The sequence below is a fragment of the Aureobasidium melanogenum genome (assembly GCF_000721775.1).
Source record: "Aureobasidium melanogenum CBS 110374 unplaced genomic scaffold scaffold_36, whole genome shotgun sequence".
Taxonomy (NCBI): Eukaryota; Fungi; Ascomycota; class Dothideomycetes; order Dothideales; family Saccotheciaceae; genus Aureobasidium; species Aureobasidium melanogenum.
The window spans coordinates 28,922-43,294 of NW_024470088.1; the positions used below are offsets into that span (position 1 = coordinate 28,922).

The 14,373-nt window shown below is 51.6% G+C and overlaps 4 protein-coding genes across 4 annotated transcripts; 3 read left to right on the forward strand and 1 right to left on the reverse strand.

The window, feature by feature from the left end:
• Positions 1-86: 86 nt before the first annotated feature.
• On the forward strand, positions 87-2,678 carry M437DRAFT_88855 (DNA repair helicase rad25; the record flags this gene model as incomplete). Its single annotated transcript, XM_041028919.1, has 2 exons — positions 87-2,092; positions 2,147-2,678. The coding sequence occupies 2 exons, from the start codon at positions 87-89 to the stop codon at positions 2,676-2,678; spliced, it is 2,538 nt and encodes an 845-aa protein (XP_040875155.1).
• A 1,835-nt stretch (positions 2,679-4,513) lies between these two features.
• M437DRAFT_60021 (alpha/beta-hydrolase) lies at positions 4,514-5,970 on the reverse strand (the record flags this gene model as incomplete). Its single annotated transcript, XM_041023680.1, has 3 exons — positions 4,514-4,575; positions 4,647-5,363; positions 5,418-5,970. The coding sequence occupies 3 exons, from the start codon at positions 5,968-5,970 to the stop codon at positions 4,514-4,516; spliced, it is 1,332 nt and encodes a 443-aa protein (XP_040875156.1).
• A 1,358-nt stretch (positions 5,971-7,328) lies between these two features.
• On the forward strand, positions 7,329-8,730 carry M437DRAFT_60071 (DUF1546-domain-containing protein; the record flags this gene model as incomplete). The annotated part of the gene is made up of 2 exons (XM_041023688.1): positions 7,329-7,704; positions 7,754-8,730. The coding sequence occupies 2 exons, from the start codon at positions 7,329-7,331 to the stop codon at positions 8,728-8,730; spliced, it is 1,353 nt and encodes a 450-aa protein (XP_040875157.1).
• Positions 8,731-9,683: 953 nt separating this feature from the next.
• Positions 9,684-13,893, forward strand: M437DRAFT_60126 (uncharacterized protein; the record flags this gene model as incomplete). The annotated part of the gene is made up of 2 exons (XM_041023698.1): positions 9,684-9,752; positions 9,811-13,893. 2 exons carry the CDS (start codon positions 9,684-9,686, stop codon positions 13,891-13,893), a joined length of 4,152 nt encoding a protein of 1,383 aa, XP_040875158.1.
• Positions 13,894-14,373: the final 480 nt, after the last annotated feature.

Sequence of the window (14,373 nt, forward strand, 5' to 3'; positions counted from 1 at the left end):
TGGGAGCCAACAATATCCGCCCACTCGACATCGCGACACATAGTCATCCACCGACAGACTCGTTGCACCTCTCGCACACGCCCACTATGCCGCCCAAACGCAAGGCCGCCGCTGCGTCTGCCTCTCGTCCCTCCAAGCGTGTGGCGTCGGGTGTGAACACTCCTGTCAGCATGGGCAGCAGCGACGACGAATACATGTCCGACGACCCAGACGACTACGAGCCTCAGAACGATGATTACGAAGAGACCGTCAAGAAGTTCCAGCCATCTTCCTACCGCTCCAAGAACATCAAGCCCCAGGAGTCAGATCAAGCTACTCGTCTTTTCAAAACCGACAACGACCTCTCCGCCCTAGAACTGAAACCCGACCACGCAGTCCGTCCGCTCTGGCTTGACCCCCAAAAGGGCAGAATCGTCGTCGAAACCTTCTCTCCTTCGTTCAAGCAGGCCCAGAACTTCTTGATTAACATCGCTGAGCCTCAGTCGCGAACCACAAATGTCCACGAGTACACAATTACTGGTCACAGCCTGTTTGCCGCCGTCTCCGTTGGTCTCACCACAGAAGACATCATCCGACAACTCGAGGTCTTCTCCAAAACAAGGCTGCCCGATAGTTTGAAGGAATTCATCTTCACCTCCACTCAGTCCTACGGAAAGATTCGTTTGGTCTTGAAACACAACAGATACTACATTGAAAGTCAGGATGCTTCTGTCTTGCAGATGCTTTTGCGTGATCCTGTCGTTGGTCCCGCCAGGATCCACGAGACTGACGAGTTAATTCAAGAAAAAGCTCCTCAATTAGGAGGCTTGGTAATTCCGGGAACAAAGGACGCCGCTGGCATCAAGCAGGCCGAGGCTCAAGCACAGAGAGAGGCTGCAAAGAAGAACGATGACGATGATGACGAGGATGATGATGACAAAAAAGAAGAAGCAGAACAAGACATGACGGCCTATCTTAGAGACGAGGACGATGATGATGAGGGAGACGAGGTCCACTCTTTTGAGATCGACGGTGAGAAGATTCAGGCAGTTCAACAACAATGCAACGTCAACCTAGGGTTGCCTCTGACGAACGAGTACGATTTCCGAAATGACGACATCAACGCGAACCTGGACATCGATCTACGGCCCATGGCTCAGATTAGATACTATCAAGAACACGCTCTCAGTAAGATGTTCGGTAACGGTCGTGCCAGAAGTGGAATCATTGTCCTGCCTTGCGGCGCTGGTAAGACTCTGGTCGGCATTACTGCTGCCTGTACTGTCAAAAAATCGGCTATCGTCCTATGCACTTCTGCCATGAGTGCTTACCAGTGGAAAAATGAATTCTTGAAGTGGTCGAACATCAACCCAGATGACATCGCCATCTTCACTTCAGGCGAAAAAGAGAAACTTAACCAACGAGCAGGCATCATCGTTTGCACCTACAGCATGGTCACTCAGAACACCCGAAGAGCCCACGACAGTCAGCAAGTCATGGATTTCATCCAGAACAGAGAGTGGGGTCTGATGGTTCTCGACGAGGTTCACGTTGTGCCCGCCGAAATGTTCCGTCGTGTCACATCCAAGATCAGGTCGCACTCAAAACTCGGATTGACTGCTACCTTGCTACGAGAAGACGACAAGATCAAGGATTTGAACTTCCTTATCGGCCCTAAGTTGTATGAAGCCAACTGGCTGCAGCTGTCAGAAGAAGGTCATATTGCTCGTGTCCAATGCGCCGAAGTCTGGTGCCCTATGACAACAGAGTTCTATGGTGAATACCTCAAGGCTCGCACTACTAACAAACGCTCTCTGCTTTCCACCATGAATCCCAGGAAATTCCAAGCCTGTCAGTTCTTGATTGACTACCACGAAAAAAGAGGTGACAAGATCATCGTCTTCTCTGATAATGTATACGCTCTCGAGAAATACGCGAAACGACTAAAGAAGCCTTACATCTACGGAGACACGCCTCAAAGAGAACGCGAGATGGTTTTGCAGAACTTCCAACAGAACGAGTCAGTGCGAACGATCTTCTTATCTAAAATAGGAGATACCAGTCTGGATTTGCCTGAGGCTACTTGTCTGATCCAAGTATCCAGCCACTATGGGTGAGTCGTACATCCTTCACTGCTAGTAACAACAACTGACATTTTTGACCTCAGTTCCCGTCGTCAAGAAGCTCAGCGATTAGGTCGAATTTTGCGTGCGAAACGCAGAAATGATGAGGGATTTAACGCTTTCTTCTACTCTCTTGTCTCGAAAGACACGAACGAGATGTACTACTCGTCAAAACGTCAAGCTTTCCTGGTCGATCAAGGTTACTCCTTCAAGGTCATTACACACTTGACAGGAATCGATAAGGTCGAGGGCCTCCATTTCCGTGACACGTCCTCACGCATGGAACTTCTCGAGGACGTCCTCATGGCTGGTGAAGAAAGTGGCAGTGTTGAGAACATCCAGGACGATCTTTTCAGTGGAAGGCAAATGCACAAAGGACCAAAGGGCAAACCTGGTGTCCGACGCACAGCTGGCGCTCTCTCGGAATACGCTGGTGGTAAGGATATGGCGTACATTGAGTACAACAAGAGCAGAAACAAGGAACTCAAGAAGAACAAACCAACAAGTAAGTTCTTCAAGGATATCCAGAGGACGAACGAGAAGAGAAAGGCAGCTGCCAAGATGGACAACATGTAGTGGCTTTGCTTTCTCTCTATTCAAGAACAACAGATTCTTGAATATCTTTATGATTACGACGGAGTCTCGGGTTCAGCAGGCGCCGTGTCTCTCTTTTTGAACTTCTATAGCAGAAGCAAGCATCTTTAATCTTTCACAATGATGAAGCAGATTGGCATGTTGGTGTCTCGTATTTAGCTCGTCAATCTCTGATATCCATCTTGACAGTATGCAAGACGAGGGAGATGTGTGCTCGTGTACAAGACATACTTGTACTTCATTCTGGATCAAAGCATGAAGAGACATAAGTTTGCGTGTCAAATATCTCTAGGTTGTGGCGTCCAACTTTTGATCAAGTCTGTTTCAGAAAGAAAATTGGAAGACGCCGATTGCGCGATGTATCTGTATTGCGCCATTTACCTCGCTTGCGCCATGGAGACCAAGGTGTCAGCATTGATGAGCATCGGAATAAGGTTGTGGGTATAGTGTCTGCTTTGGCCTTTGATTACGCTATTGAATGCTTAGCAGCTTACAGCACTAGGTAAGACTAGACATTGCGAGATTCAGGCATCAGCACGGAAGAAAGAATCCTTGATTACATGGTGTGTATATCAGGATGTTGAGGTGCAGATACCATGTGGAATTCTCACAGATCATCGCAGTTGCACAAGAATATTCGAGACGAAAACCACGCTTCCATCACCTTGATGCGCCTGAAGACCAAGACTTTTGACCTCAAGGTGCACAACAACTTCTCGTGTTAAGAACGAGGATGACAGGGGTGGCTGCATATCAATAAGAAGAGGACCACGAGGCGCAGGGGCCATACTGTGTCTTCTTGCTCTGCAGATCAAAGGGAAAACAAAACTCCACTTCGCCTGCAGTCGAACACTTTATTAAGCGAGTCTAGATGGGTAGAAAGGTAGAAAGCAAGGGAGATCATGATGCTGCTCCATAAGCTCAACGAGGCGGTTTGACTGCAGAGTATGAAGTCAGGACTGAGGCGGTCTGATCTTGATAGACCTGATATACCCGATAGATCGCTGAGAGAAGGTTCAAGGGCTCGAGCAAGCAGAGTAGCCACAACAAGTCAAGTGGACGTTCCTGCCGAATCCGGTGTCTCTGATTCCAACGGGTCGGCAAGAGAGGCAAAGGAGTAAGGCGCAGTGGGCCTTCGACTTCAACAGCAGGGACGGGGACGACCCACGGCTCCAGTCGGGTCGGCAAATGGCGCGCGCGCCCCGTGCCTTGCTCGCGAGCCACTGGGTATTGTACCCGCAACAGCCCTACACATATTGAATCCAAGAACATCAGCCCCTTGCTCCAGTATCTCCGGAGTGGTCAGCAGAAAGATTCGAGCCGACTCGGAGCTTTGTCAGAGGTGTTGGTCTATGGACACCGGGCAAGAGGTTCAGCGAAACACAGTAATACTAGTCTCATGTCATGCAAGCCTCCTCTCTCGAAACTCAATGCAGTTCGATAAGGTGATATTCATACCATGGACACAAGGAGAGGAAGACACAAGCTCGGATCGGGTACCTGACCGACAGCCGCCGTGCATGAGAGGTGCAGCACTTTTCGTGCCACGAGGCTAAAATATATTAAAATACTGTCTGTAACATCATCCTAGGCTTTCCCCATACGACGTGATACGTCCGTACGGTATTTTGACAGCTCGCTTGCGCGGTAATATGAAGATGTAGAGAGAGAAGAGAAAATCTGTGGATGGGAATAAGACTTCAATACTATACATAATACATTAAAAATCATGTCGCTGCACCACGGTGACATGAGAAGCCCATTTGGCCGAAGTCCAAGCAGCATTTGAGCGAAGGCGAAGAGAGAAATGTCTGCTTCTATGAGCTCTGGAGACCGTTGGAAGCAAAGAAGTTTTGGATAACATTGTAAGCACCGGTGGCTGAAACAGAAAAGACGTTAGCATCTGGTCCCCATGCGCGTTGAAACGTTCATGCATATGAGACGACTTACAGTTGTAGTGGAAGTTGATGCCGTGGCCAGTGTTTGGGTGAATGTAGGCTTCAAACTTGCTGGCGTTAGGGAATGCCGCCCCGACTCCAGCGGGAATGCTAGCAGCAGCACCGCCAGTGGCGAGGCAATCACCTCCGCAATAGATCGTGTCTTGACGGCCGGTCAAAACGAGAGCAGGACCGGTGAGAGGAGAGGTAGCAGGAGCACCATTGCCAAGAGTGAAGACTTCTCCAAGAGTAACAGGTTGCTTGGTGCTCTCAGCAAAGACAGCGGCGCCAACATCGAAGTAGCCAGGATACAGGAAGGCGAAGATGTTGCTTGTCAAATCGCTCCAGGTGAGGTATCCGGTAGGCAGGTTCTGCGCAACAGGGGCGACAGTAGCATTCCAGCCGTTGATGATATCACCAACTTCAGTGGTAGCGATTTCCTGCCAGATATCAGAGCTCGAGAGGTCGATACCAACAGCGCTAAGAGCAGACTGAAGTATCGAGATGACGCTCTGACCGAGCCAGGCGGTGTTAGTCTTGGTGCGCGAGACGGACTGATCGCCGAAGCGAAGAGGTTGATTGAGACGAGCGAGATGCAGGTTCCAATCAGCGAGGGTTTGAGCCAGCCAGGTAGCGTTCATAGAGAAGCCAGTGAGAGCAACACCGTCAGAGGAACCGGGGTAGAGAGCTGTCAAAAGGTAACTCTGGAGAGAGCCGAAAGAGTGTCCGACTGAAGAAGATCAGTTCTATGATAAGACTTGGTCTGAAAATGAAGGTCACTTACCGTGCACTACCTTGCCGAATTTCTGGCTGACCTGAGGGAAGGTACCGTTGCGGAGCATGGAGGTAATCTCATACAGAGCAGACACCTCAGCAGGAGCTTGAACGATGTTGAGAGGATCAGCGTGGGAAGAGTTGCCGATTCCGAATCTGTCGATGGACACAGTGTGGTAGCCAGCAGCAACAGCAACATCGATGTAGGAGTAGTTGTAGTTGTTGTAGGACAAGTCCCAGTAGCTCTTGTCGAAACCAATCCCGTGAGTCAGGACCTGGACAACAGGGTTGGCACTGTTGTCACCTTCAGGCTTGCAGTATTTGGCGCTGATGTTGTAGCTTCCAGTGACGGTCTGGAACCCGGTAGTGACAACATCGGTGTAGTTCATGCCAATGTTAGTGAAGTCGAGAGAAAACTTGACTGCATCGAGGTTTGACTCCAGGGTAGGGACGTCGAAGACAGCCTGTCTTGCGTTGATGTAGACTGGCACAGTCACATTGGTGCAGACTTTGGCTGCAGAAGCCACAGTACCCAAGAGGGCTAGAAGGGCGATGGAAGACATGGTGAACACGAAGTGAAGGGAAGAAGATGGTGGAGGGACCTGTGGTTGTAGAGGATATCGACGGGCTATTTATCGTCCTCGGAAGCTCTCAGTCAATGCCTCAGAAGAAATAAAGCATTGACGTCAAGTAGATGGTCGCAATGTTCTAGTCTTACAGTGGATTGGCAATCAAAGGTTGGCAGACAAGAATACACCCGGGACAAAGGATCGGTCATGCAGGTGTGGCAGAAGCGCAATTGTGGATGCCATGGTCGCAGTCAAGACCATTAGCGTTCTGAATGCCACCAAAATCCCTCCCGCCGGTGCTCAAGCGGCTGAACTCAGGCATAGCGAAAGGGTCCCTGGGGACGTCATGATCATCTGAAGGAGACACCAAGGGGAGTGATCATGGCGCGCGGGACGGCTACTCAAACTTGAGGGGCAGTCGGTCGAGTCCTGACCACATGCTCTTAGGCGCAACCCCAACGGGATGGACAAAGCTCATTACTACTGCTGACTCCGTCCAGGGATACAACGTGGGTGTAGGGCCATGCAGCTGCATCGACAAATAGTCTGCACAAGTGTCTCTCGCCTAAGCAGGTGCGCCCGCCGGATCTCCACGCTACAGAGCTACAGTATTGTGAGAGCGGGCGCCTGCTCACTTAGTCGGAGTAAGAAATTACCGAGCAGCAGTCAGATCACTGTTCGTCAGACGTGGACGATGACAATTAACGGACATTGAGTTACAATATGGAGCATCGGATTGACAGACACTAAATGGCGTGTTCGATAGCGCAATTGCGGACGGCACGCAAACGCGCCTTGTGTCAGTGCAATCAAGGCTTGATCAAAAGGATCGGTTGACTGGGCGGGTCAAGGACCATGATGGAACTTGACGGGAGAGAAGCAAAGACGCGGGCTAACTTAGAGAGCTCGAGTGAAACGAGGGTAGGAAGGAAAGTGCAACCGACATGAGGCTAGCAGAAGGGCAGGAAGCAGAAAGCTTGGCGTCGCAAAGCGCGGGAAAGGCCGCTGTCCTGGGAAGTTGCGAGCTGCGGGCTGGAACTGAGCACTTTGGCACCATCAACTCCACTCGTGCTGCTAGTCAATTCACTAACCCATCACTATCAGTATTGGTGCCTCTTGTGCCCTCTATCACGACCCAAGCGAGATTAATTATCACACCTATCTGCGGGCGTACGAAGCCACTGTCGTTTGCTGCGCATCATCACGGCCTCGACCCTGACACTACGCGCAAACGAACATACTACCAAGACTCCATTTCACTCTCTAGTCGATCACAGCCGAAGCACTCCTGAAAGTTTCTCGTCACACGTGGTCTGGTCTTCTGCTTGTACTTTGCTGCCGCCCTTTCCGCGATGTCCAACCCAGTCTGGAATCCAGACAACATCACCGACGTCGCCGAATCTGTTGGCGTCGGCGCTCTCAACCACGACGTCGTTACCCAGCTCGCTCAAGATGTCGAATACCGTGTCAGTCAGATCCTCGAAGAAGCTCTCAAGTTTATGCGCAATGCAAAGAGAACCACTCTGAGCACACAAGACATCTCACAAGCCTTGCGTCTGCTTGATGTTGAGCCTCTCTATGGTTACGAAGCTACGAGACCTTTGCGTTTTGGTGAGGCATCGATAGGTCCTGGACAACCGCTGTATTACGTTGAGGATGAAGAGATCGACTTCGAGAAGTTCATCAATGCTCCCTTACCGAAGGTGCCTCGCGAGATCTCCTTAACAGGTTCGTCAATCTCCGTTCTACGACTGACCTTCGCTGACGCCGCGTGCAGCACACTGGCTCGCTGTAGAAGGTGTACAGCCCTCAATCCCCCAGAATCCTACCTCCGCCGACCAAAGACATCAAGAGCTCCTGCCTAAGGGTCCAGGCGCAAACCCAAATTTGGCCGCTATCGGTGGAAACGACAATGTCGCCGTCAAGCCCCTGGTCAAACATGTCATATCGAAAGAATTACAACTATACTTCGAGCGCATTTGCAGTGCTATTCTGGATGAAGCCAACGAGGAATTCCGCATATCAGCCTTTGCCAGCTTGCGCACTGACCCTGGTCTTCATCAACTGGTGCCGTACTTTGTCCAGTTCGTTGCAGACAAAGTCACACACAACCTGAAGAGCTTGTTCGTTCTCAGGCAGATGATGCAATTGTTGGCGGCCCTGCTGGAGAATCCCAGTCTATACATTGCTCCGTACGTCGCTTCGCTGATTCCGCCGGTTCTTACGTGCTTGATCGGAAAGCATCTGGGTTCGACATCCGCCGATGGGCCCGAAGCACACTTTGCACTCCGCGACTTTTCCGCATCGCTGCTGTCGGCTATCGCTAAGCAATATGGCCAAACATCGGGCACGCTTAAACCTCGTATCGCGCGTTCGTGTCTCAAGGACTTTCTCGACTCGCACAAGCCTTTTGGCACGCACTACGGAGCCATCCTTGGCCTACGAGGCATCTCTGGAGCAGCAGGTGTGCGCACACTGATTCTTCCCAACCTCAAGACTTACGACCAGGTGCTCAAGCAAGGTTTGGCAGATGAGCACAAGAAAGATCAGGCAGAAAGAGTTGCAATGGTGCTGACTCGATCATTGGAGCTTCTGGAGCAACACTCGGCAAACATGACCAACGGCCACCCCGAAGGTGCAGAACTGAAGGAGCGCTTGACGGAAGCCATTGGCGAAGTACTCGGTGCACGGGTATACGAGAGCGGAAGAGCAGGGCTGGCATCGGTCGTGCTTGACAAAGATATGGCGGTGTAGGAAAAGTGCGAGAGGATTAGCGCGTCATTTTTTGGTGAATGCATAGCGGCGTGGGCGGGTCACACTAGGCACAACAACAACGGAGTTGGGGGATTCACGAAGTCTAACTAGATATGATACCAGGAGGATGCACTCGACGTGTACAAAAGAAGCAGGCTCTCTCTCCGGATTGAGGAAGAAGCATTGATGAAACGTGGTTCGGATGATTTGCAAAGTGCTTGTGAAACTTGAAGAAAATGTGAGGGAGCAGCTGGTGCAGTGTAGGGCAACGGCAGCAAAACAAGTGCAGTGGCTGGCGATGGGATGCAGCAAGGAAAAGTTCAGCCAGGGCAGGTGCAGTAGTCTTGTGGGTACTGCCAATGCTTTCGCATGTGGAGCAAAACCTTGTGCACGAGGATGGGGTTCACGCGAGGACCGTGGTTGCGACTCGAGCTTATCTGATGATCAGAGGCCGGATCTGTCGCAGCAAGGGCATGGTTTGTTGTGGCAGCGGGCGGGGTGAGGGACACGAGAAAGTATAAACAGAAAAGCCCGAGGGTCGCAAGGGACGTGTATACAAGGATTGAGAGGTACGTGGACTGGGTTGAGCTGAGAATTATGGAGTTGTCAGCATTTTGATGGGGGTAGATCGGACGCTTGACGGGTTGCAACATGTCGGGGTTGCTGGTTGGCTGTGGTGTCACAGACGGACGGCTGGCGCTTCAGACGTAAACAATCAACACTTGCTTGACAACCACCAATCTCGGACTCTGCGACAGGCCACTTAACACCAGGCCATCCAGGCCGTCGCATGAAGAATCTCGCCAATTCCACTTTTGGGCCTTCCTGCCATTCGGCCAGTCATTCATTTATTCTGGAGGAGCGCGTTTCTGGTTGCTGAATTGCTCGCGTAAACAAAGCGACCTTTTGACTGGACCAACACACAACCAGGCCTGACAACCCAGTCGCGCAACATGGCAGGCCAGTCAATACCGACCAAATTCCCCTGCTGGTGCAAGGCCGTCTACTCATGGGGCGGAGAGGTGGGCAATTACCTTGGAGACAACTGAGGAGCCCGACGCTGACTGACAATCTCTACAGACAAAGAAAGACCTGGGCTTCATCGAGGGAGATTTGATCGAGTGTCTGAATGCAGGAGACGGTTCGTGGTGGATGGGTCGTCTGAGACGCGACCGGCGCATGGTTGGCCTGTTTCCCTCCAACTTTGTCCAAGTGCTCGACGAGAAGTTCCAACCAGCTCCCATTCGCCGCAATGTTTCGCCGCCCACCACCGTCGCCGCACCCCAAAAGTCAAAGAGCGTCTTCAGGAAGCCATTTCAAGGTTACAAAGAGTTCGGATACCGTGATGATGGATGCAATTCGCGAGGCAGCACACCAGAAGACAGACCTGCCAAAAAGAAGTTCAGTCCCTACTCAAGCATGAAGACGGCAAAGGCTCCTGGATCTGACAAGAAGCCTCAATCCTCACCACTAAAAGAGGAGTCGACATTCCGCCTTCCTTCCCCATTGCCGCGCGGCTCTCCTAGCAGGCCACCCTCGCCAGGAGACATGTACAGAGCTTCCTCTCCAGCGCCAACCACCTTGCACCGATCAGTCTCGCCTGCACCTTCGGCCTTCTACCGCCAAACTTCACCAGCTCCCTCTGCCATGTATAGGACATCTTCGCCTGCGCCCTCGGCCATGTACAGAGCTACCTCTCCTGCTCCTTCGGCCATGTATCGTCCCGTCTCGCCAAACCCTCAAGACATGTGTCGCTCGGCTTCTCCCAATCCCTCCGCCATGTATAGTGGACATGTCTCGCCTAATGCTGCTTTGTATCGCGCTGTTTCTCCCAACACAAACGCCGATTTGTACAGTCGAGCTGCCTCACCGAATCCTTACCAAACAATGCCACCGGCTCCCTTCCATCAAAGCAATTCACCCTATCGCGTTGCATCGCCTGCCCCTTCTCAATTCCGCCATTCACCATCTCCTTCTCCTACTCCCACTCCCATGGCCGCACCAGGCCAATACCAAGCATACAAGCCCCCACAGGATTACGATTATTTCAGGACAGCTTCACCAGCTCCCCCACCAGCAAACCACGTCTCGAGGCAGCCTTCACCAGTTCCGCAGGATGATGCATCTTCTCCTCCGCCTCCAGCACCGCCACCTCACCGTGTACTTCATCAACAGAGCAGGCCTGTTTCTCCTCGCCCTTCTTACGAGACTGATCCAAACAATGGCTATACCACACCTGGAGCCCACTCAAGGGACGGCCAGTCTTCTGGCATGACTCCTTCACCTTTGCGCGATGCTATGGCCGATGTGATGTCTTCTTTGCACGATATGAGCAGTGTTGCCGGAAGATCATCACCTGCTCCTGGTCCTGAAAGTCCCAATGGAATCTGGTCACCAGACGCATTCGATCTGATACGATCCCGATCCGCTCATCAAGCGAGAGCAAAGTCTGCTATGGATATGTATCGCAGAGAAGCAAGCCCGAACAGGTTAGCAAATGTACATGAGACTCAGGACTCGATCCCATCTTTACCACCTTCTAGAGATGGACCTCCTGCGTTGGATGGATTTGTTACACGTATGGAAAGTCGTTTGAGACGAGCAAAATCCACGGGAGCCGACCTTCAAACTGTTGGAAGTGGCGGCCAATATGACAGCAGGCCTACGACGGCCGGCAGTCAGAGTAGTTCGGGCAGTGTCCATTTTAGCACTCAGGTGCCCAGAAGTCCCAGTCCCCGAAAGTCCGTCTACGATCTCCCCAGCAGACAACAACTTCGCAGGACACAGACAAGCAGAACCAATGCAACAAGCTCTTCTTCGGGTACTAACAGCACTTCAACGGCCAGCACTACGAGCACTCAGATCACCAGTACCAGCATCATGAGTGGTCACTCTGCAGGCGCCTTTAGCGCCACTAGTGCTGGTAGCTTTGCTAGGCGCAAGTGGGGTTTGACTGGAAGTGTAAAGGGAAGACGGCCATTGAGCGCGTTGAGTTCAAGGTCCTATGGTGATCTACAGGGAGAGTGTAGTAAGGAAGAACGCCCTAAAACGGCCATGCAATCACGACCTCAGTCTCCCGAAACTGGTATCAGCTTCCATTCAAGTCATGCCACGCAGCCCGCCCCAACACCTGTCGCCGACTGGACTACTAATCCGTTCGAGACTGCGGGCGTGCTCGGAGGCCTTTCAGCTCCCAAAGCTAAGAAGAGTGGCTTCTTCAGAAAGATGATCGACACAGCAAAGACAACCGCGAAGACTGGCGCAGCTAATGCGAGAAGTACGATTGCATCCGGCAGACCTCCGAGCAGAGCAGGTTCTCCAAAGAAGAGCATCATACCTGATGGTGTCACCGCCATCTCTGGTGGTATGCCTTCTTCGCCACCTACACTCACGTCGACAGCACATCGTGACATGGGTCTTGGAGGCGGCGACGGTTGGATGCAGGTCAGACGTGATGTTAATCGTTCCAACTCACTGAGCAGAAATGAGAGAGTTGAACGTATTGAGCGTTGCGAGCTGATGGACATTCTCGTTCTCAACCCTGTCGAGGAATTGCTGGAACGGACTGAGGGCGATGAAGGTCTTGATGGATTGGCCATCACCGAGCCAACAGACTTTGCAGCCCCTAGTCTTGGTTTGGTGGACAAGGGCACAAGATTTATTTCTGCTCTTCCTCAGATGGTCACTCCAACATCATTGGCACAGAGCTATCTTTGCAGGCCTTATCGTAGCGATGTTCAACGCCTTCGTGCCATCTTCACGTGGGTCGCCGAACGGATCACCTGGGAAGAAGATTTCGAGGGTCAGATCGATACTAGACGTGTCTTGCAGACTAAGCGTGGCTGTAGTGAGGAGATCGCCGTACTGGTACGCGACCTTTGCTCTGCTGTGGGTCTACATGCCGAGGTCGTCCGTGGCTACCTCAAAGCACCCGGCGAACGCCTTGATCTAGAAAGCATCGCCAGAGCGAATCACTTCTGGAACGCCGTTATCATTGATGGCGAATGGCGTATCATGGACTGCTCTCTGGCTAATCCCACCAACCCCAAAAGAAGCATGTACAGCTCAGCAAACAACACGGTTGCGGACCATTGGTTCTTCCTCACTCGACCCATGGAAATTTGCTACACTCACATTCCTCTTCTACCTGAGCAACAGCATATTGTCCCTCCTGTCCCTCACGAAGTCCTCATCTCACTGCCATGCACCTGTCCGACTTACTTCCGTCACCACATTGAACTGACAAACTACGACACTTCAATCACCTACCTCGAAAATCTAGAAATGGCACATCTTCAACTCACCGTTCCTGAAGATGTTGAAATCGTTGCAGAGGTAGAAGCCCGCGCTTTCGCTCGTGACATGGACGGTGATCTCTTCGAATCAGGCGATGTGACCAGGAAAATCGCTCTCGCTCAGCCTACCTGGATCTCTGGTCGAAAGAGCTATGTTGTGAAAGCACTTCTTCCTGGGGACGAAGGCGAAGGCATCTTGAAAGTCTACGCCGGCAAACGAGGTCTCATGCACAGCATCAAAGATAATCCGCATACCCTTGCCCTCGCAGTGCCGCTCGTCCACAATGGACAGAACCCGCCATATAGTTTCCTCACGCGTCACCCAACTCCTCACGCTCAACGCCACGATCTATATGTCGCCCAACCCCAATGTGCCCGCTTGGTCATCAATAACACCTTCGTGTTCTGTGTACGCCAACACCCATCCTCACTCTCCCGCTTCTCGCCCGACACATGGGGTGGTTCGAACAACGCAGCCTCCAGCAGAGGAAGAAGTAACTCAGCACTAGGCCTTCGTTCTACCTCGCCTGCGCCGTACGCTCGCCCGTCCTCTGCGATGTCCATGGCATCTTCTTCCGCGGGGATGTCTCACACCGGGAGCATGATCTCCGAAAGCTCCAATTTGAGCGAAAAACAACAGAAACCCGCGAAACTGGCCATTCAATCTCCTTCAGGCAAGATCATTCGGTTCACAAGAAAACAGGAGTACGGAGGCAGTAGCAGTGGTAGGGGAGCAGAGGAGGAAGAAGGATTGGGCAGTACGTGGGAGACTGTTATCAAGGTTGGAGAAAGAGGTGTTTACCGAGGTCTTGTATTGGCAGACCGGAGTGCCAGGTGGTGTGTTTTTGCGGAGTGGGAGTGTGTTTGATGCACACAACCACTTTCTTGTTTTCCGCTTTGTTCTCAATCGACATTTCCCTTGGGTTCTGTACTATACATCGGGTTGGAGTTTAATAAAGTTGGAGGATGGGTGTCAACGGATCATCACAGGAGTGTTCGCGCTATTGTGAATTTCTGTACTGTTACAAGGCATAGCGGCTGCTGACTTGCAATCTCATTTCCATTTCCACCATTCGAACATTGTCGTACCGCTGCGTTGATCAAATAGAACTCCTAATTCCAGACTTAGACTGCTCTCATTGTAACAGAATCTTGTCAATGTGATCAGATACATGTTTTCCAAGTTATGGTCAATTTGAGCAGGGTCGCTCCAGCCACCATGTGAACTAATGATCTTCAGCGTGCATGTGCACGTCTTCAATCAAGATTTTCCATGTTGCTTGTCGGTCCAATAACAATCTGCCATCAAATATCTGGAACAATGAAAGAACTTCTCGTCACGTTTGCT